The 23,016-nt window shown below is 46.7% G+C and overlaps 1 protein-coding gene across 1 annotated transcript in view; it reads right to left on the bottom strand.

Moving 5' to 3' along the window:
* Window positions 1-23,016, bottom strand: part of Gpr156 (G protein-coupled receptor 156) — a 92,999-nt gene that overhangs the window by 5,399 nt on the left and 64,584 nt on the right. Inside the window, exons 6-9 of the mRNA XM_032900190.1 lie at window positions 12,551-12,676; window positions 11,577-11,672; window positions 8,305-8,541; window positions 2,666-2,824 (exon numbers count right to left, since the gene is read on the bottom strand). Of these exons, the coding sequence (XP_032756081.1) occupies window positions 2,666-2,824; window positions 8,305-8,541; window positions 11,577-11,672; window positions 12,551-12,676 (618 nt within the window). The remainder of the gene's footprint in view (window positions 1-2,665; window positions 2,825-8,304; window positions 8,542-11,576; window positions 11,673-12,550; window positions 12,677-23,016) is intronic.

Here is a 23,016-nt window from a genome sequence, read left to right as displayed (position 1 = left end):
GAGTATAGGAGAATCGTATGAACTTCCACATGGGACGAATACCTTTCAAGCTAGGCAAACACCTGACGCTGGCTGACTACAGATTTAGAAACATCAACATAAACAGTCAATTTCCCTTCTTTTACAAAAGGAAGCAAGACTCTTTCCACCATGGCTCCGTGTTAATTAGAGGCATGGTGTGAGGTCCTGCCATGGTAGTCTGACCTCCTGGGGCAGCAGCTTTTAAATGAATTTTTTAAAGTCATTATTTTGGTCCCTGGCGGGCAGCAAAATGTCAAAGGTATATTGAAGAGGGCACAGGCCCCGGCGTGCACACCTCCCTTTTCTAGAGCCAGGAGGAAAGAGAGAAGGCAGAACTGTTGCGGACCATCAAAGGAAGAGTCGACGACATGAGGGACAGTCAGTCCACCCACTCTCGTGCGCAGTGGGAGGTCAATGGCAGATCTGTTCTTACCACGGCCAGAGCAAGAGGTCAAGAGCCAGAAAAAGCTGGTTGTGAAGGTGCATGGCTGTTATCCTAGTACTCGGGGAACTGAGGCTGGAGGATCACAGTTTGACGGCAGCCTGGGCTACATAGATACGGTCTCGAAAACAAGAAGAGAAAGAACCATCCACAAAAGCAATGAGAAGCTGGGCTGTGCTGTCAGATCTTGGGAATTGCAAAGGGGGTCCAGTGAGCTCAGCCCATACCCTGGCTGGATAGGGGCTGTCCTGTGTAAGGAAGAGCAGGGCTGGCTCCCAGGATGCAGAGCAAACCAGGACCAGCAGCTGCTCTCAGGCCTGCTCTAAGGCAGACGCTCAGGCCCAGCCCGGGCGGCAGAGGCACCTTTTTGCTTCTTATGTACTTCAGCCTGCTAAGGGCTTTCGCCACGCAGGCTCAAGGTTTCTTTTGGAAAGAGCACATTCAGCCGCAGCGTGGGAAACAGGGTCGCATGGCACAAGTACAATAAGGTGCTCAGATAATTAGCATAAGGCTAAAGAGTCCGTTCCAGTCTGTTCCGCTGTCCCAGTGCTCGGCCGATTGTAAGCGAAAACCATCCTGCTGGTTCTAGCCAAGTTTCGGGCCTTCTGTTTGTTAGGGAAAAAACGTTTCTCTAAAGATTTTACAGAGCACTAGAGGCAGGGCTACTCCCCTGCCAGGTGCGGAGAAATCCAGCTTTGAAACAATGTCCAGAACGTTTAATAAATGGTGAGGAAAAGGAGAGTTTTTTTTCTTTTTCCTCTGATGGATAAAGAAGACCCAGAGAAAGTATATTGTGGGGGGTAGGGTGAGCTGGGGAGGGGAGGGCAGGTAGAAAAGCAAGGTCCAGGGGTGCTGGACAGGTTTTGGCCCTTCATCTGGGTACTTCTAAAGTTTCCTCTCACTGTTCTCTCATAGGGTCATTTGTGCTCAGGACACAGTCACTCTATCATAAAAGTAAAATTAAATAAAATAAATTGGTTTTTCTAATAGCACAAACTCAGGTATGTTCTCTCTCTCTCTCTCTCTCTCTCTCTGTATGTGTATACATATGTGAATATATATATTATATTTATATGTATATATTGATTTAATTCGTGTCAAAACACTTATTAATTCATTCACCTGGGCCCTGTGCTGCCTTCTTGTGGTCCTCAAGTCGAAAAACTTGACTCAAGCCCACATTATGCTTGTTTGGGAGAGGGTCAATTCTGGTTCAAGTACAGAACAAAGAGGGGCTGGGGCACCTGAGGTGCCTTGATACCGTGGTGATATTCAGAGGCCCTTGGTTTACCCCACATCGGTAGCACATCTGGAAGTGCTGAGCAATGAGAAGGTTGAGGTCTCTGGTTAGTACCCAGGGACATCAGAGAGGCCCCTCAGATCTTGGATACAATGGCAAGGCTGTCTGTAAGGAAAGCTCTCCCAGATCCTAATGTCCTTCCCATCCTCCCTTTGCGTGGATTTTTTTTTTTTATCTCCTCACCTGGCTGATTGTTCATCATTTATTACCCTTCAGAGTCTTGTCTCCCTAGTCTGCAACGTTCCCCACCTCCTTCCCTGACCATTATTCTCAGCCACCATCCCGATTGCTTCTTTCCTGATTCCCATCACAATCACATTTCTTCTTTCTAGTTTTTGAGCTAAAGCCCCCATGTACCCCAGACTGGCTTTGAACTCTGTGTAACCAAGGTGACCTTGAACTTCTGATTCTCTCGCTTTCTACTTCCTGCATGCCAGAAGCCTCGGCAGGTGCCACCATTCCCAGTTTAGTAGTTAAGGGAGGAAAAGCCAGGGCTTTGCCCATGCTAGAAAGCATCCTGTGGGTTGACCTGCATCGCCAGCCCTTCCTACCCATCACGGTTTAAATTGAATGTTTACTCAGTCAATAGCTGTTTGTTCCCTTCGACTGTGAACTCCGTAAGGTCAGGGAGCAAGTCTGTCTTGTTCATCAGCATGTAGCGCTGTGACAAGTCTTCGCCTGTCTGTTGCAGGAATAGGGTGGGCAAGGGTCACTGGGGTGTTGGCGAAGTCTCGCTTGCTGTTGGGGAAAGTAGCTGGGCAGAGAATGTTGGCAAAAGGAACATGTGGGGTCACGAGAACATGAGGGGCCATGAGGGAAGGCTGGGCCTTGAGAGCATGTGGGATTGCTCCCACACGGCCGGAGATCCTTGCAGGGAGCCTGCTAGGCAAGGTGTGGCTTACTTCCGTGAGGAGCCTCTCCATGCAGCTCTTCTCATCTCTCAAGTGGCAGCTCTGGTCCTCGTCGAACTTGCTGTGGAAGGTTTTGCTGGGAGTGCTGAAGTATTTGGCCATGTGTCTGATTGTTTGGTTTTCTCCTTCAAATGCCTTCCACTGCTTCAGCTGTTAGTAAAGAAGAACACGTGTTATTTATTTAATTACACACCCAGAAACACTTCCCTTGCTCTTTCTCATAAATACCAAGGAACGACACATCGGTACCGGCTGTTTACCCCTCGGAAATGCCATTCGCTCTGCAGCGTTCATCGGTCGCAGTGACAGAAAAACTCGGAGAGCGTTCAGGTTTCGTGCCTTAAATGTGCCCGAGAATAAGACACAGTATGATCTAGAACAGCCTCTCTGTGCCAACGTGTCAAAGGGAACCAGAGGAAGGGACACGTCTGGAATGAGATCCTAAAGCTCTAGGTTGGGAGTTGGCTAAACATGTGTCTGTGAAGCTGTTTCTGGTTGTAAATAGGTCATCTCAGTCATCTTCTAGTCGTTGAGGAGTGATGTGTTTTTTTATATCGGGAGCCTACTTCGTCATTAGAAGCTTTTCTAAGCCAGACTAATGACCAAATCGCAAATAGAGACCAACGGATGACAATAGGAACAGAACGTCACCTCTGGCACACGGCCATATTTCCGGACAGGGAAAAGGATAGGAGTGTGACTTCTGCAAGGTCACACATCACTTTTGACAGACCCACAGCTGTAACCAGGACGACCACAGCTTGGATTCTCATCTAGCTGGGAAGAGATTGTTGGGGGTCCAGAAACTGTCCTTGGGGAGCAATCCGGGAAGACATGATCTGGCCCACTTTTATAATAACAGAGGTGACCTAGAACATTCTCAGACAGGAGTCTGCTGCAGAGTTGCTGGGACACTGTGCCTACCTAGTGAGTCCCAAGGATGTGAAGAACAGGCACCCGAGTGGTAGGGGTGGAGACCTTCTATCCTCTGTCTCAGCACCCCTGGGGGAGCCATCTTTGCAGGGATGCCAAGGACTGGCTCAACACGGGCATACGGCCTTATCAAGCCTTTGGGTTCAGCACCCCTAAGTTGATGGAGCCACAATGCTCTTTGATCAAAGGTCTCCAATCCCTTTTGGTCCCTCCTTTCTGAAGGTCCAGGTCCTTGAGACTTGACTGTATTTTCTGGGATATCCATTAATCCACCCTCAAGGATCAAGGTAGCTCCTCCAAGGGACCAACACATTTTTGTTTCTGGGCTCTGGGTGATGTGGATGCTGTCTGCTGGGCTGTGTCTCTTTACAGCTCTTCCTTACCTCTGGGTCCTTGGAACTGGCTGACTGTTACCTACGATGGCAAATAGACTTTAGTGATGGTGATGTTAAGGCTTGGGGAATGGAAGGATTTTTTCTGGAGCCAATTTTCATCACGAGAGTTCATAGAAGAGAGGAGGAGGAGCCGGGTGGTGGTGGCGGCACACGCCTTTAATCCCAGCACTTGGGAGGCAGAGGCGGGCAGGTCTCTGTGAGTTCCAGGACAGCCAGGGCTACACAGAGAAACCCTGTCTCACGAAATGAGAGGAGCTGGGGTGGAGAGAGGGAGGAGGGCCAGAGAAGAGGGTAGAGAAAGAGAAGGAGGCACAGCCATCAGGATGTTCCAACGATGGGTCAGAGAGTGAAGGAAGGGCCTTAAAGAGGGCAAGCGGCCCTTAGAAGCTGAAATAGCCAAGAAATGGAGTCCCACCCCCACCCCCACCCCTTGTCTGAAAAAAAAAATTGCAGATCTGTTGATATCTTGGTTTTCGTCAGAAAAGTTAACTTTCGCAAAGAGTGGGCCGGCAAGATGGCACAGTGGGTAAGGATGCTTGCCACTAGGCCTGGTGACCTGGGTTCGATCCCAGAGACACCCATAGTGGAAGGAGAGAACCAACTCCTCCTCTGATTTGTCTTGTGATCTCCGTGGCATGCACACACACATATGCACATGCACACATATATATGCACATGCACACACACATATGCACATGCACACATATATATGCACATGCACACACACATATGCACATGCACACACATATGCACATGCACACATATATATGCATATGCACTTGCACACATACATAGGCATATGAACATACACACAAATAAAATAAATTTTAAAATAATAAAATGAAAAGAGGAAAGTCTGGAGATTCCTCCCTTGGGGAGTTCCTTCTCATTTTTTTATCTTATCCCTTCCCATCTGCTTGCTGCTTTTCTCTCAAGACTGTCCTCTGACGCTCATTTGGTGTGAAGGTGCCACGAGTTTTAGGTAAGTCTGGGGCGGCTTCCAAAGCATTCAAAACACATTATAATTCTTCTTGTGAATGCTCCCTATGAGACTTAAGGAGGAAAAGGACTCTGTGCTTCCCCACCTGCCCATAGTGGCTAAGATGTGACCAAAGAATACCTGCACGGAAGGAAGCTGTCTCCAGTCTTGTGGACACTAGATAAAGGGGACAAGTCCTAAGTGTGTCATGGACGTCAGGCAGGAAGAGAAAATGTCCTTGGAATTTTGCCTTTCGGAATGGAATGGAAGGGTGGGGGTGGGAGTGGGAGTGGGGGGATGGGTCACACTCAGGTCACAGAAGCAGGGGTTGGCTGGTGGCTGGCGATGACCTCAGCGCTTGGCATCAGACACACCCAGGCATTTCCTGACAGCCTGTGTGCAAGCTTCTTGGATCCCTTGTCTTACGCTCATTTCACTCTGCTCTCTAGCGCCGCCTAGAGACCCTTCTGGGTCACAGCAGATCTGATGGCTCTGGCCAGCCTGGGACTCATCTCCCCGCGGCTACAATCCGTTCCTTTCCCAGGTCCCCTTGGACACTCCCCTAATGTGTTCAGCTGTCTCAGGGCCCTGGGGATACAGAGTCTCAAGAGGAAAGAGCCATGCGTCTGCCAAACATCTTTGAGCCAGAGGAGAAATCAATTTAGGGACAGAACTCGGTCTTTTTTTCTCTGATGAAAAGAACTTAGACACTAAATACTATAAGATATGGTTTAGTCTCATACCACGGTCAGTTCAAGAGGAAAGAAAAACTAGAGGGGAAGGAGGGGGGGTGGGGGAGAGAGAGAGAGAAAATCAAGAGGTAAAAAGCAAAGCCCAAGAAAACCAGGAAGGGGTGAGGCAGGGGAGAGACAGGTCGCCCACTCATCCACCACGTGTCACCCACCCACCACATTCCAGGACTCAAAGCAGTTCCCTCCCCACGCCCTTTTCTGCACAGTTGGCAACGTAGGTAAGTTCTGAGAGTCAGAAGTCAATCTGCGATCGCAGCTGCAGGGATTCAAACGCTGCAGAGGAAGCAGGAGGCTTGGTCTGAGGCTCAGGACTAAGGGGTTAGAGTGAGGAGCAGAAGTCCAAACTAGGACGGTCCAGGGAGATTGTGGGTTCCCCCCACTTTCAAAGGGTGTGTTGCTCAAATCAGAAAGCCTTTCCTTTAAATTCTCTTGGTGATAAGTTCTCTCTCCCCTTCTCCCATCCTCTTTCCCTCCCCCTCCCTCAGAGAATGCTATTCCCTATGAACTCCACCCCAGTTTCTTATTTTTATCTGTCTTTTGTTTTCTTAATTTGTTAGCTCAGTGTTTTTTTTTTTTTTTTTTTTTGGTAGCATCCAAATCGCCTATTCAATGCTTCATTTCAACCTAACATCTTTTTTTTTTTTAATCCTTGTTCAATATTTCATCATCTAAGACTAGATTCTTGGCCTTGTGGTTTGCTTTTGTTGAAAAGAGGCAATGTCCTTGGAATCCTATTGACAAAGCGAAATAAATATCTCGGAACATTTTCTACTTTGGAAGAAAGCATCGTCACCAGATCTTCAGATGCTTGTTCTCTTTGGTACCTGTGAGTTTTCCTTAAGAGTCCCCTCCTCGTGAATGTGTACCCCTACATGGAAGGAGCTACAGTCTCCTAGAGTAATAAATAGAGTTTATTGATCATAAGCTGACCTCCATCATACCAGACATACATATATTCCAGCCAGAGGGAAGATAAAAGGGACATGCCGACAGTGTTTATCTTTTTTTTTTTTTCCAGTATAGTACAAAGTCTGTCTCTCAGAAGCCTTCCAGGCAACCTCTAGTGTTCCAAATGACGTTCTGGGGACACCTCTAGCTATAAGGGAGGCTGACAGAGCAAATGCTTAGTTCTTTTCTAGGCAAACAAGAGAGGAAAGGATGGGGGGGGGGGAAGGCTAGGCATCCCAAAAGTTTCTCTTTGCCTCCCATCTCCCAGGAAGGCCCCCACCCCCACCCCCATCCCCGTTCTTCCGGCATCTCAGACAATGAGCCTCTATTCTCAGGGGTGGGGGATGGGAGGTGGAAGGGGGGTAAGAGGGGGTGGGGGAGGAGGGCTCCTTCAGCCCAGTTCCTACCCTGACAAGATGCTGCAGACGTTTCTCTGGTTTGTGACTCAAAGGCTGCAGAGACCGTGTAGGTGCTCAAACTGCCCCCCCTCCCCCCATGTGTATATTTGGTCGAATGTTTTGTTGAGAATTAGTGAGCAGAAAGGAGCCGGAAGTGCCTAGGTGGCCCTAAGTTGACTGTAACCTTCTATGGTCAGCTGTGGAATGAGTCATTAGTTTTTACCCCAGGAAGGGGACCAGAATGGGGGAACCCTGGGGGGGGGGAAGAAAGGAAGAGCAGGAGGGAAAAAGAAAGCATCCAGTGGCTGGATCATTAACATGATGGATGAGGGCCTGCAGCCCATCAGCTCAGATAACCACGGAGCTTTCCCTTGGGCGTAAGGGTTCCTTCCATCTCTCTAGCCCAGACAGTCGTCCCTTCCACCTCTCTAGCCCAGACAGTCGTCTCCACTTCTCTCTCCTTTATTAAGATCTTATTCTTAACCTCTGCAATAGGAAATACATTAAAATCTCTCCCTTTCAGAGAGAGAGAGAGAGAGAGAGAGAGAGAGAGAGAGAGAGAGAGACTATGTTTCTCTCCAAAGGAAAAGCTTACTGTGTAGCCAAGGATGGCCCTGTCTCCTACCTCCATCTCCCAGGCATTGAGATTACAGGGGCATAGGAAAAACATTTCATGTCCAGGAAGTAGACTTTATTTTCCTATGAACCCGAAATCCCAAATTCGAAAGTGAAGAGGTTATACTCTTTGAAGCTAGCCTGGGCTACACAGTAAGTTCCATAGCTATGTAGCGAGTCATTAAAAAAGAAAGTCTTGGGGGTTAGGGATTTGGCTCAGTGGTAGAACGCTTGCCTAGCAAGCGCAAGGCCCTGGGTTTGATCCCCAGCTCTGGAAAAAAAAAAAAAAAAAAAAAAAAAAGAAAGTCTTTTCTCTTAGACTAGTGGGGGGGGGAACTATCCCAAGGACTGAAAGGACACAGAAGAAGGAGGAGCAGAGTGGGAGCTGGGTGGGTAGCAGGGGTGAGGTTACTTCAAAACACAGGTCCCACCATGGTGGCCCTCTTTGGCCTGACTGGGGAGCAGAAGTGTCCTCACCTAGGCACTGAGGAGGTACAGAGGTGGCCCCAGTCCCTTCTTCCGACCACCATAATCACAAGGAAAGGTATCAGCAGAGGGTAAAAACACCCGCCACTCCCAGCAAGAGCCCTTTCCAGCACTCCGAACTTACCTGGGGAAGGAAGACACAGCAGTTCACGGTGGTGGTGCAAACGAAGATACCTCCAGATGTGAGTCCAAAGACCAGATTGGGCCAGGAGTGCAAGTATCTGGTGACCACAAAAAGCAGGCCAGCAGTGAGGAGCAGGAGGTTGACTCCGACCATGATGGTCAAAGACTGGTTCACTGGAGGAGAGCTGACATGGTTGGTCAGGCCAGCCAGGTAAGCACCATACAGCAGCAGCAGCCCCTGCAGGAGGAGCAGGGACCAGAGGCACAGAAAAGGGGGGACCACAGGTCAAAGCGGTACCACGGGGACCAGCGTCCTCATCAGAAACACTGGCTGCGAGCTTCCGCTGACATGTGAACAAGAAACCAGGAGCTAACTCCTTACACCTATGGCTTCTGAATAATGTCACTTCCCGTCCTTTACTGAGGATGGTTTATGAGAGGTTGGCAAGGAGACATCAGATAACGCTAACATTCTCCTGGGCGAAGGTACAGGAGCGTTGTGTATGTGAACAGGAGGAGCTCCACAGCAGGGGCAGTGGGCACTAGGAGGTCAGCGGAGCCAGCTCCTGCTGATGTATGTGTGTGTAGGGGGTGGGCTACAGATCCATGGTGGCTTGGCAGTGAGTGTGGCTGAGTGGCGTGTGAGAACTGAAAGTGACCCGTGAGCTGCTTGTCCAGCCCTGTGCTGCACTAGGGCAGAGCCAGAGGGAGAGGACTTATTTGTTTTCCCGGGTGCTCAAAGGCACCATCTGCTTGCCAGGTTCTGCACCTGCAAGACTGCACGCATCTGCCTGGAAGGATGGACTCTGCTTTCTGTTCCACACAAAGAACTCCATAGGCTGCCCGTGGCTCTGTGCAATGGGGGAAGGGAAGTGTGTTTCTGGGAGATGAAAGAAGGAAAAAGAGGAGAACAAAGGCAGGCTGGGACCCCAGCAACAGTGCGGGGAGGCACAGGCAGCGGGCCCTACATCTGAACTGCTTTGTGACGCCTCTACCACAAGGAGCCGGAGCCCAGCTCTTTCCTCTCCTCACAAACATAAACCCGCCTTCCGGGTTCTCTATTAGGGAGAAAACAACATAGTAGCCAACCAGTGCTGCTTTCCCCAGAGGCAGCTGCGTGCATATGGAGGTCAGAGCTTTCATCTGCAACACTCAGTAAACACATGACGCCACACACACTAGCCTTTCTAATTTGCTCAAAGCACTAAGCTGCAAACCCTAGCTACCAAGGACATTCACAGCGGGGCATGACGGGGGACCAGGCATCCCACAGTGGTGAGGTTAAGGCGGAAGCGTTGCTGTGAGTTTGGAGCCAATTTGGGCTACACAGTGAGACCTTGTGCTGGCTGGCTAGTCATACATGAACCTGACACAGGAGCTAGAATTATCTGAGAGGGAACCTCAATTGATAAGATTCCATCTGGTTTCATAAGAATCAGCTGTCAGGCATTTTCTTAGTTAGTGATGAGTGGGGGAGGGCCCAGCCCATTGTGGATGGTGCTGGAGGTCCTGGGTTCTATGAGAAAACAGGTTGAGCAAGCTATGGGAAGTAGGCAGCACTCGTCCAAGGCTTCTGCATCAGCTCCTGCCTCCAGGTTCCTACCCTGTTTGAGTTCCTGTCCCGACTGACTTCCATCATGAACAGCAATATGGAAGTGTAAACCAAATAAACCCTTTCCTTCCCAACCTGCTTTTTGGTCATGGTGTTTCATCACTGTCTTAGGAACCCTAAGACAGACCCTGACTCAAAACAACACCACCACAGAGCAGGAGGCCTGGCTGATGGGGGAGGGTAGAGGAAGGCAAGCCACACCCTGTTTATAACTGGAATGTGGAGATGCCATTGGGTATGAGGTAAGGCTGAGAGCCAAGGGGATTCCAGAGAACAAGGGAAGTCGGGCCAGGTGTCCTGTTGATTCTGAGATCACATGACCTGGCCAGCACCACCCTCAGGCAGGGGTGACTTTTGAAGCTTTGGCTGTGCTGGACGGTAAGCAGCCAGTGTGGCAGAGGTGTTTCTGACATCCAGTGTTGCAGAGTGATGTGGAGGGTCAAACCCAGTCACCTCAGGATCTTTGCTGAGCAGAAGGACACAAGGAGAGGCCAGTGGGGCCTGACTCCAGGGAAATTGATACCATTAAGCGTGTTTGGTAATTGGATCGTTATTAGTTTTATCAAAGGTGAATAAAGTTAATTCTGTGATTCTGAGAATGTTAAATAATGATTATAATAATATTTTAATCGAATTAGAATTCTTGCCAGAGAGGGAAAGGGAAGTGAGGAAAGCCACGGTGCCCATCTCCCAGTGTCAGCGAGGTCAGGGGTGGGGCTCAGTCCTACTCGGGAGCTCCTTGTTGGCAGGGACCTCGAGGTTGGTTCAGCTAGTTTTCTGATGCTCAACCACTTGTTCTCCTGTATCACTGTAATGGTGGGAAAGGGGGCAATGAGAATGTGCAGAAGGCAGCGGAGGAAAAGGCAGAAGGCTGGGCGCACGCTGGGGCGGGGAGGTGCACCGTGTGCTCTGGGATCTAAGAACTGAGATGACAACCTGATGCTTCAGAACCGTCCAGGGCTAGAGGCGGAACACAGGTCCTAATTTTGAGCCGTTAGTAAGGGCAGGAGTGGCTGGAAACTCTCATGTGAGTTCTGAGCAGCTGAGAAGAGCGGCTCTAAGAGGCTGTCATCACTGTCTCTAGTTGAGAAGGTTATGTGTCTGAGAGGTTAGATGAGGTTGGGGTTCAGCTAGGAAGGGCCCAGGGCAGTGTTCAGTGCCATTCTGTAGCATTAAGAAGCTTCTAACCATTTCTGGAATACAAGTGAATAGCGGCTATTTGCTTCCTGGATTATCCTTTTTAAAAATAATACTCCCAAGCTAGTTACAGTGGCCGATGGTGTGAGTTCCCGGCTAGCCTGGCTTACTCTGGCAATGAGACCAAGGAAGGTTACATAGCAACACCCTCAGAAAACAAACACCCTCTGCATACACACACCCACTCCCCAAACAGAAAAACAGACCATAATATGAGAGAAACTGAATTCCCAGTGATTTGTGGGCAGGTTAAACGCAAGCACACGGGGAGCTGTACATGTAAGCTCTTCGAATATAAACAGTAGAGAAACACAAGGTTCACAGCTTTGGGACTTCTGCAGGAGCCCAGGTTGGCTCTGAGTTCCCCATTCTCTATCGTCACCTCATTAATTCCCCAATTCTCTTTCCAAACCCATTTTGTTGGAGACAGAGTGTAACCCAAGGAGGTGTGTGTAGTTACCAACCTTGCATCCCAAAACCAGGGCAATCCAGACATCAGAGTACCGTGAAGCACAGAAGTGTGTGTTGGTCAAAGAGCAGGATACATCTCTCCCTGTCACCTGCGAGGGACACCGGGTCAGAACCGAGGGCATTCAAATTCCTGGGGCCACACAGCAGAGCTCTGTGAACTTCCCTGGAGTGGGAACTCCCCCACAGCATAGAGTTTCCCTCTTTAGTATGTCAGAACGGAAATGTGTGGGCAACTCTGTTAGAACCTAAAACCAGAGTGCCTGAGCAGGAGCGAAGGGAGTGAGAAGTGGGTGGCTAGCAGATGCTGGGCCGCTTCGGGACTTACTCAAGGGCACGTGCCTTGTCACCACGGTGGTTTCAAAAAGCTGTGCAGCAAAGTTAGCTACGGGAGTTTTCCACACCAGGAACCATTATTAGCAAACACCCAAAGCCTTATTCACTGCCCCTTCTGATATGGACTCCACTGCACTCCTTGGCCTGTCTGAATGGATTATTTCTCTTGTTTCACCTCCAGTGAAAGGGGCAGGGTTGTTATCTCTAACTTACTCCTCTGTCTGGAAAGGAGGCTTAGAGTTGATGTGCAGTCTTCCCCAGGGACATGGCTGATACAGCCTGGGATTTGAACCACGGTCGAACGACCACCAAGGCAACCTCAGAGCATCACTTCCCGACACGGAGGGAAAGGCAACTCCCGAGAGCCGAACGTTCCCCTCCGTGACTGCAAGCAGAGAGAGCTGCCACTCAGATTCCCTGTGCACTGACATCTGGGGACTCCCACGGGGTGATCGATCGGGAGGGGCACAAGGAGCATTGTGGTAGCAGCATAGTTTCCAGACAAGGGGCAGGGTCTTAGGAACTTCTCTTAGGAACAGCCGCTCAGTGGGTTCTACTGAGAGGACGACCCTGTGTATCACGGAAGCCAGCCTAGGTAAGGGATCAGACGGCCGAGGGATAGGCAGCCTCTCACCTTCATGCTGACACCAAGGATCTGGAGGCACTGGATGGGATCCGTCAGCACCCACGTCACGAGCAGAATTACATCAGCCACCACCAGGGCTGCCACCAACCCCAGCAACTGCAGGTCTTTGATAATCTGCAAAACAGCCAAGGTCAAAATGTCTTTTTGCACGCTGGCTGTGTAACACAGACACTAGAGCGTCCTCAGTGTGCGGAGGTACGTAGGAGCCTGGAATGCAGCCATCAAAGGTGAAACGCACACCCTCACACTGACCTACCAAATCCATGTTTAGGATTACAAGATGGAGAGCCTTCTCTGTAAGTCTGTTGAGTTACTGTTACTGTTACCATTAAATGTTTCCACTGGTTTAACTGTTTTGGCTTTTTTATTTGTTTGTTTTGTTTTTGTTTTTTTGTTTTGTTTTTGGTTTGTTTGATTTTTCAAGACAAGGCTTCTCTGTGTAGCCCTGGCTGTCCTGGAACTATCTCTGTAGACCAGGCTGGCCTCAAACTACCTGCCTCTGTCTCTGAGTGCCACTGCCTGGCTTGCTTAATGGTTTGATACTCTACCCTTTCTGGCAAATGTCTTATAATAAAGGAAGTTCGCTTTTATTTCTAGAGGTGTCTCTGTGAGCTCATTAAGAAGTGTAGAGGTTTTTGAGGTTGAAGAGATGGCTCAGCGGTTAAGAGCATTGACTGGTCTTCCAGAGGTCCTGAGTTCAATTCCCAGCAACCACATGGTGGCTCACAATCATCTGTAATGGGATCTGATGCCCTCTTCCGGTGTGTCTGAGGACAGCTACAGTGTATTCATAAACTTAAATAAATAATATTTTTTAAAATAAGGAAGTGTAGAGGTTTTAGTGCCAGGTTTAGCCGTTAACTCAGAGATGGGATTGGCAGATGGAGGAATTATTAATATTTTCTCTATAGTTTGACTGGTGTGAAGAAAATGTTATTTTAGTGACAATCTTAAATTGATTGTGAGAATTAGTAAAAAAAAATGTATAAGACCTTGGCAACAAAAACAAACATACTGTTGGACTCCAGGGAGGGATGATCAAAGGATTCTCCCCTCCAGGTTTTTTATTTTATTAAAGATTTTTTTCATACAATATATTTTGATCATATCCATTCCCCTCCCCAAGTCCTCCCAGATCATTCCTACCTATTCAATGGAGAGCCCAGACCTACTCCATCTTGGGACCGGCCTCCATCGTAAGAGAAACTTGACCTATAGCTGAACCCAGGCTGCACCCAAGTGCCAGGAAGGACCCCATGGCTTGTCCTTGGCCCATACCTCAGAGTTACTCCCTAGCTACTTCCTAGCAACAATCGAAGATAAGTCTGATTGTCTGAGATGTACTTTCAAGCCTGTAGTGATTGCTCATGGCTTTGCTTCAGAGCACCCACCTGTCATCTCACAGTAGTCATACAGTTAGATGCTTGCCAGGCCGAAGTGCCTTGGCTTGCTCGACATTTCCTATAAAGCCTTGTCCCGCTGAGAGCTCTGGGCTTCACCCTCCTGTTCTGCTGCGTCAAAGATGGTGGTGCTGCCCAAGCTCGAGCTTTAAAGACCCTAGGGTGATTGCATCAGAGTTGGCTCCTTGGTGGCCTTTTGGGGTTCACGCACCCTTCCCGGCACAACACAACCTGATGTCTTTTCTTGAAAACAAAACAAAAGCAAAAAACGAAAAGCCAAAACAGATGAAAACAGAGGCAGAAGGTGATACATGCCTTTAGCACCAGCACTTGGAGAGCTCTCTGAGTTCAAGGCCGGCCTGGTTTACAGAGCAGTTTCTAGGACAGCCAGGGCTACACAGAACAACCCTATCCTGGGAAAACAGAACAATACAATAACCCTCCCCGACTCCCCCAAATCCTGATAAGTCAAAAAGCAAAAGCAAAAACAAAACAAAACCAAGAAAAGTGTAAACAATAACATGGAGTCCATTTTGTGTTGGTCTGCCCAGGAGTGTAGCTGATATACCCAGTGACACTCCATTCGTTCAAAAAACCACTGATTTTTCCCTTTCCCAGCAGGTATCTGCTGCAAATAGCTTCTTGGTTGGGGCGGGGACCCTTGATCTATGTTCTCTTCTCTGCGCTGGTATCCTGTCTGCCTTGAACCTGCATGGGTCCTGTGTGCACTAACACGGTCTCTGTGCGTTCCTCCGTGTAGCTGTCCTTTTGTGTCTGGATAACACTCTTTCTGCCACCTCTGGTTCTTACAATCTTTCTACCTCCTTTTCTGAATAGATCCCTGAGCCTTGAGGGGAGGGATTTTATAAAAAGAACTCATTTGGGCTTAAGCGCTCCAAGGTCTCTGACTTTGTGCATCACCCAGGGGTCTCTGTGTCAATTACAATTCACTGTAGGAAGAGGCTGCTTTAGTGAGAGCTGAGCAGTGCTCTGGCCTCTGGGTATAGCAGCAGCCGCTGGACACCGTTTTACCTTGATGTTCTGTTAGCAGGGTAATAGCAGCAGGCCCATGACTGATCTAGGCAACCTCAGCGGCATCAGGGATGGACTGCATCTTACAGAGTAGGCCTTCGATCCAAGTACAAAGCCGTTGGTTGCCCGTAATATCCGTGTCTCTACAGCCTGAGTACATCTCGTAGGCCCGTCTGTTGGAGGTCACAGAATTTGCAGATAGGTGATAACTGATGCTGACTTTGCTTCTCTGGTAGCATGGGGAGCCCCCCAGCATCACGAACACCGGTCAATAGGAGTGAAACTTCCGGTGGGGCACCAGCCTGCTTTCTTCATTGTTCAATGACATAAGTAAGTTGTGTCTTCAGCAATTTCAAGGACTTGCTACCACGTTATGGAGAAGAGCCTTGGCAACAGCCTGTGATTTTCAGGGTGGTAGTGTTCTATAGGACTCCCTTGACCTATAATGTAACAATAAATAACCCATTCTTGGCATTCGAGGGTTTACCTGCTAGCATAAGACATCTTATGGGCATTGTCTCCCCGTTATATAGTGACTTTATTTAGCTTCCGTATATATGTATGGAAGATATATATATATATATATAAGTTTCCACATGGCTCTTCAAAGGCCTTTAGTGCTTCCAGGTTAGTTGTCCCTTCCTATGTTTCTTCTTCTTTTTTTTTTTTTTTTTTTTCTTTTTTTTTTTCAGAGCTGGGACCCAACCAGGGCCTTGCGCTTGCTAGGCAAGCACTCTACCACTGAGCTAAATCCCCAACCCCCCCCCCCCATGTTTCTTCTTTTCACTGATTTTCCACCCTCCTCCTCATTTAATCCTCCTCGGTCTTCCCCCTCATTTTGATTTTCTTTTTTTTGGGGGGGGGGAGTGGCAGGCTCTCACTAGTTCTGGCTATCCTGGAACTCACTGTGGAGACTAGGTTGGCCTCCAAGTCCCAGAGATCGGCCTGTTTCTGCCTCCCGAGTGCTGGGATTACAGGCGTGTGACACCATACCTGGTTTCTAGTTTTCTCTTTATATCTCCATAAGTCCATACTCTATTCCCCTTTCTTTGGAAGATTCCCTCTTTCGTGTTCCCTCACGAGCTGCCCAGCTTCTGAAGTTATATCGAAATGCATATGTCTAAAACTTAAAAGCACGATAAAAGAAAACATGCAGTGTTTGTCCTTTCATGTCTGGGTCACCTCACTCAGGATTTTTTGTTCTAGCTGCATCCCTTTACCTGCAAACTCCATTTTCCTTACCAGCTGAATAACACCCCTTGGGGAAAGGCAAGTCACTTCATTATTCGTTCATCACTGATGGACATCAAGGCTGTTTCCAGGCTCTTATGAATAGAGCAGCACTGAGCACATATGAGCCAGGTCTCTGTAGTAAGATGCACAGTCCTTTGGTACATGCCCAAGAGTGGAAAAGCTGGATCTTGTGGGAGCTCTGTTGTCAGCTTTTGAGGAACCCCCACACTGGTTTCCACAGTGGTTGTACCGGTTTGCACTCCCACCAGCAGTGAATAAGTGTCCCTCCTTCCCCACACCTTTGCCAGTAGGTGCTGTCATTTGTTTTTTATTAATGTTGGCCATTCTTTCTGGGATAAGATGAAATCTCTAAGTATTTTTAATTTGAATTACCCTGGCAGCTAAGGATGTTGAATACTTTTTGAAGTGTTTGCGAGCCATTTTTTTGTTTGTTTGTTTGTTTTATCTTTTGAGAACTCTATTAAGTTCTATACCCCACTTTGAAATTGGGTTATTGTTTTGATACTCATTTTTATAGTTCTTAATATACTCTAGATAACTAACTCTTATCAGATGTATAATTTTTTTTTCTTTTTTCGGAGCTGGGGAATCGAACCCAGGGCCTTGCGCTTCCTAGGCAAGCGCTCTACCACTGAGCTAAATCCCCAACCCCAGATGTATAATTTTTAAAGACTTTTCCATTCTGTAGGCTTCTGTTTTGTCCAAATGATGGTGCCATTTGCTGTACAAAAGCTTTTTAGTTTCATGAAATCCCATTTATTAATTGGCATCAGTGTCTTGTTCAGAAAATCCTTTCCTGTACCAAGGAGTTCAAGCCCAAGCCATATTTCCTTTCTCTTTTTTCTTTTTCTTTTATTTTCTTTCTTTCTTACTTTCTTTTTTCTTTTTCTTTTCTTTCTTTCTTTCATACTTACTTACTTTCTTCTTTTTCTTTTTGTTTTTTGTTTTTTGTTTTTTGTTTTTCCAGACAGGGTTTCTCTGTGTAGCCCTGGAGGTCCTGGAACTCACTCTGTAGACGAGGATAGTTTCAGACTCAGAGATCCACCTGCCTCTGTCTCCTGAGTGCTGGGATTGCCTATTTCCTACTTTCTCTTTACAGATTCATAGTATCTGGTCCTATGTTGAGGTCCTTGATTCATCAGGAGTTGAGTTCTGGACAGGGTGATGGCTATGGTAGATTCATGCTCTTGACAACCACCGAAAGAAAGAAGCAAGTCAGTTAGAACCCATGGTGTTTATGGGAGCAAGATAAACCCATTGCTTAATTAAACTGCTCACATGAGAACCTGATACTGCTAGCAGTCAGGGAGAAGGCACGCTCTGTACTGAGGAGCAAAGACAAAGACAGCGCCAGACCATATAAGGCCAAGTGAGAAGACAGCTGGGGAGAGGCATCAAACATGGAAACAAAGGGGAAACTTTTTGAGACTGGAATACAGCTCAGTGGTAGATCCTTCGACCAGCATGAGACAAGCTCTACACTCCATCTCCAACCCCACACAACAACCACATGGCAATATATCTCTTCAAAACACAGTCAAAATAAAGACTTTTCCAGCTCCACAAAGTTGAAAGAGTTCAGTGCTTGCACACCCATTCTAGAATGTACATAGACTTCAGATAAAAGGGAATAACACCAAATAAAAATAAGGATGTAAGGCTGGTTGAGGCTACCCAAGGCTTTAATTCCAGCACTTGGGAGGTAGGAGGAGGTACCTCTCTGTGAGTTCTAGGTCAATCAGGGCTACACAGTGAGACCCTGTCTCAAAAACAAACAAACAAAACAAAACACAAAAAGTGTGTACAGGAGATTGAGACCATTGGAAAGGGAAATTACACAGGAAAATATGTGGTTTAGTTTTACTAAATACTTTTAGAAGTTAATTGTTTAATGAAACCACGACAACTGAATGGGGTTTGTGGTATATACAAAAATGGAAGTGATAACAGAAAGATTGGGGGCGGGAAGGAGTGGACGTAGTTGCTTCAGAGTGGCTATGCAATGGTTGTGAGAAGCACGTCATGGTTTTACAATCACACTCAACACATTCCAGACACTGAAGAGGAAGGACAGGTCCCAACTCACTCTACAAGATCAGGATTACCCCGATACCCAGACTAGGTAAATATATTATAGGAAGAGAAAACTACAAAGCAATATCTGCTAAAAGCACAAATGCACAAATCCAATCAAAATTCTTATTAAAAGGAATTTAACCAAATACAAAGAGTATAACATAGCGTGAGCAATTCGGGGATATCTCAGGAATGCATGGTTGATTGAGCGTCTTACAGTCATTTAGCACAGTTCACCACATAAGTAGACTAAACAAGGAAATAATATATAATTTCAATGGACGTGGGAAAAATTTTTTTTAACAAAACTCAGCACCGATATTGATAAAAATTCTCAGGAAACTAAGAATAAAACAGAACCTTTTGCAACCGAAAAGCAGTTCCTATGAAACTGCAGCTGAACCATTCTTTTGTTTGTTCTTTAAAATGTTTTTATTGATATACATAAGCTATACATGAGGATGCATAATGAGTTCATTATGGCTTTTTCCTATAAATCTCTCTCTCTCTCTCTCTCTCTCTCTCTCTCTCTCTCTCTCTCTCTCTCCTTCTCTCTCTCTCTTGGTAAGGATAATCATAGATTATCCCACAGCACCCAATTCATGCTTAGGAGAGAAGGGCTGAGTACCTTTCCCATAAGTCAACAATAATTGAAGGAGGCGGGAAAGATGCCTCATCTTTGAGAGCCCTGGCAGAGGTTCAGTTCCCAGCATCCATAGCGGAGGCTAGCAAACATCTCTAACTCAAGTTCTAAGGGCTCTGATGCCCTCTTCTGGCTTCCTTGAGTACCACATACACATGGTACACAGATGTTGCATGTGAACAAGACACACATATTTATATAAAAATGAGAAAGAATAATGGAAGGTTATTTTGCTCTTATCACCTCAACTTGAAGTTGTACTATTTTTTTGAACAAGTTCTACCAGATGAGAATTCTTTATTCATAAGTGACATTTATACAGAGAATCTAATGGAGTCTATTAAAAAAGTTGCTAGTGGCAGTGGTGCCACATGCCTTTAATCCCAGCACTTGGGAGGCAGAGGCAGGTGGATCTCTGAGTTCAAGGCCAGGTTGAGTTCCAGGACATCCAGGGCTACACAGAGAAACCCTGTCTTGAAAAATAAGCAAATAAAAAAGTTGCTAGAAAAATCTGCATACGGTAGAACAACTGTGAGTACAACATTTTGGAAGCTGAGACAGGAAGTTCACCATAAGGCCAGTCTAGACTCCATAGGTCAGCCTGGACTAGATTGTGAGATTGTTTAAAAAAAAATAAAGCTACCAGAACCAACGGACAATCTAGCAAAGTTGCAATATATAAGATCAGCTCCAAACTCCACCATTTGTCTGTATCTGAGTAAAGGCCAACTGTGGTGGTTTGAATAGGTTTGGCCCTCCTAGACTCATGTGTTTGAATGCTTGGCCCATGGGGAGTGGCACTATGAGGTAGAACGGCCTTGTTGGAGAATGTGTCACTGTAGGGGAAATCTTGAGGTTTCCTATGTTTAAGCTTTACCCTGTGTAGAATTCTAGTCTTCTTGCTGCCTTTGGATCTAGAAGTAGAACACTCAGCTCCTTCTCCAACACCATGTCTGCCTGCAGGGCTATGCTTCCCGCCATGATGATAAGGAACAAAACCTCTGAAACTGTGAGCTAGCCCCAACTAAATGTTTGCCTTTATAAGAGTTGCCTTGGTCATGGTGTCTCTTCACAGCCATAAAACCCTAAGACAGAAGTTGGTATCAGGGATTGGGGTATTTTGAAAGGCCTGACCATGTTTTTGTTTGGAGGAATGTAGATTTTGGGGACCAAGAGGTATTACTATAACAGATCTAAAGGGATTTTTTGTCATTGTTATTGTTGTTTTTCTAATTTGGATGAATGTGGAGTTTGGATCTTTGGATTAGAAAGCAGTGGTATAATTTCAGCAGAACTTAATGGGCCGTACTAACAGGAACATGTCAGACAGTGTTACTGAGGGTGATTTGAACTGTGGGAGCCTGGCTTAAGAGGTTTCAGAGGAGGGCTGGAGAGATGGCTCAGCAGTTAAGAGCACTGACTGCTCTTCCAGAGGTCCTGAGTTCAAATCCCAGCAACCACATGGTAGCTCACAACCATCTGCAATGGGATCTGATGCCCTCTTCTGGTGTGTCTGAAGACAGTGACAATGTACTCATATACACAAAATAAATAAATCTTAAAAAAAAAAAAAGAGGTTTCAGAGGAGAAGAATTTTGGTATGTTGCCTAGAGATTGTTCTTGTGATATTTTGGTGAAGAATGTGGCTGCCTTTCACCTTTCCCTGCAGAGTCTGCCTGAGGCTAAGGTGAAGAGACTTAGGTTAATGGCATTGGCAAAGGAAATCTCCAAACAACCTGGTTTAGACGCTGCCCTGTGGTTGGGTCACTCTTATGAGGAGCATTTTGATCCAACATAGCAAGCTTAGAAAGCAAAAATACAAGATGTATGGTTCAAATATTAAAAGGGACCAGGAAGTGGAATGGAGCTACTTCCTGTGTTCAAGGTCCTTAAATCAAATTAAGGGAGTGGTGACTTTGGGGCAAGATCCCGCCCAGCTAAGTTTATTGTTTATGCATTTGCAGTGGAACAAGGGATAGTTATATCCTGTTTGGTGTTATTGTGACTTGGTTATTGTTTTCATTTGGACATAAGGAAATAGGATTGCATGTCAGGTGGATAAAGGATGGATTGTGTTGGCTATTCTCAGTTGGCTGTAATTTTATCTGTAATTAACTGCAATCCAGAAAGGGAGGGCACACCTGTGATCCAGAACTTGAGGCATTGTGGCCGGGCTCATAAAGATCTTGTGAAAAGGAATTAAAGAAAAGCTTAAGTCCAGGTGGTGGTAAATGCTTTTAATCTCAGGATTCAGGAGACAGAGGCATGCAAATCTGAGTTCAAGGTCAGTCTACAGAGCAAGTTCCAGGACAGCCAAGCTTAGGCAGTGAAGGAAATCATTCAAAACAGAAAGGTGGTGATAACGTAATAGAACAAGGGGCCATGTTCTAGCCCCAGCAAGCAACGGAACTCAGCAACTTTGGCCATATGACTCTGGATTTAGAATCAAGCATAGAAGGGGTTACTGGGACAATTGATGCTGGTTAGCTGGAGCTAAGATATTAGTAGTGATTAAGAGGAGACCAGCATTACTGAGGTGAAATCTTCTGGGAAGTATTTTCTGAGAGCACAAAGAAGCTGTGTTCCAGAGATAAATATCATGCTGGCAATCCAGACTTGGTAATGTGTAAGAATCACCCAGGTGGTGCTGGCTTTGAAGACATGAGCACCTGAGGCTTGGCACTGTGGGAGACCAGGGAAAGTCATTGGTGAAAATGTAGCTTCAGTGGTAGCTGAAGGCCCAAGATTGAAGGGGTCATGCAAAGAAGTAGGGGCTTGGCACCATGAAGGGAGCCTGTGAGAGGCTATTGGTGAACGTACAGCCCAGGTGCAGTGGAAGATGCTAGCATATTGAGATGCTAGTACCATGGGATGACCACCAAGAACAGCAGCACCCAGAGCCTACAGGGCTACAGAGGGCAGAGCTGGACAAGTGACCCAAGCCCCTTGGAGGAGCCCAGAAGATCATGTGTGGATCCCAGATATTAGAACAAAAAGCTGTGAAATTTAAGTTGCCTTGGAGACCCCAAGATGCTAGAGATGCCAAAGCTGGGGCATACCTGCTGAGGAAAGCTGCTACCAGGGAGTGGAACCAGCACAAGAGAAAGAATTTCATTGAAATCAATAAAGCTGAAAGGAGTTGGACATCAGACATGGAGACCCAGGGTTTGGAGTTTGCCCAGCGGGTTTTTGGTCTTGCTTTGGTCCAATGTTTCATAACTGTGATGCTTTGGAATGATAATGTATATCCTATGATGTTGGACTATGTGATTTGCTGTTTGATTTTATAGTGGACTACAGTTAAGAGATTACATGAATCTCAGAAGAGACTTTGAACTTTGGACTTTTAAACATCGTTCAGACTATGATAGACTATGGGAACTTTTGAAGTTGGACTAAATGCATGTTGGTTACAAGACTATGGGGGCCAGGGAGTGGAGTGTGGTGGTTTGAATAGGTTTGGCCCGCATAGATTCATGTATTTGAATGGTTGGCCCGTAGAGAGTGGCACTATTAGGAGGTGTGGTCTTGTTGGAGTATTTGTGGGCTTGTAGGAAATGTGCCACTGGAGGTTGGAAGGGAGGTGGCTTTGAGTTCTCCTATACTTAAGCTCTGTCCAGTGTAGAAGTCCAGGTTCCTCCTGGCTGCCTGCCTAAGACGGTTCCCTTCTGCTGCCTTTGGATTAAGATATAGGACTCAGCTCTTCCAGTATCACGTCTGCCTGGACGCTGTTGTGCTTCTCACAATGGTGATAAAGGACCGAACTTTTGAAACTGTAACCCAGCTCGAATTAAATGTTTTCCTTTATAAGAGTTTGCCTTGGTCATGTTATCCCTTCAGAGCAATGAAACCCTAACTAGAACACCAACTTAAAAGTGTAATTCACAAAAACAATAGAATATATAACAACTTAACGGGTAGTACATTTGGTGAGATAGGTGAAAGATCTATGCTGAGATAAGTTAATGAAAATCTAAATACCTGGAGAAATGTACAGTAGTCATTGGTCAACAACCGACATTGTTAACCAGCATTAAGAAATCAAATCA

The sequence above is a fragment of the Rattus rattus genome, chromosome 4 (genome assembly GCF_011064425.1).
Source record: "Rattus rattus isolate New Zealand chromosome 4, Rrattus_CSIRO_v1, whole genome shotgun sequence".
NCBI classification, from domain to species: Eukaryota; Metazoa; Chordata; class Mammalia; order Rodentia; family Muridae; genus Rattus; species Rattus rattus.
This window is presented reverse-complemented; position numbering and strand designations above follow the sequence as displayed.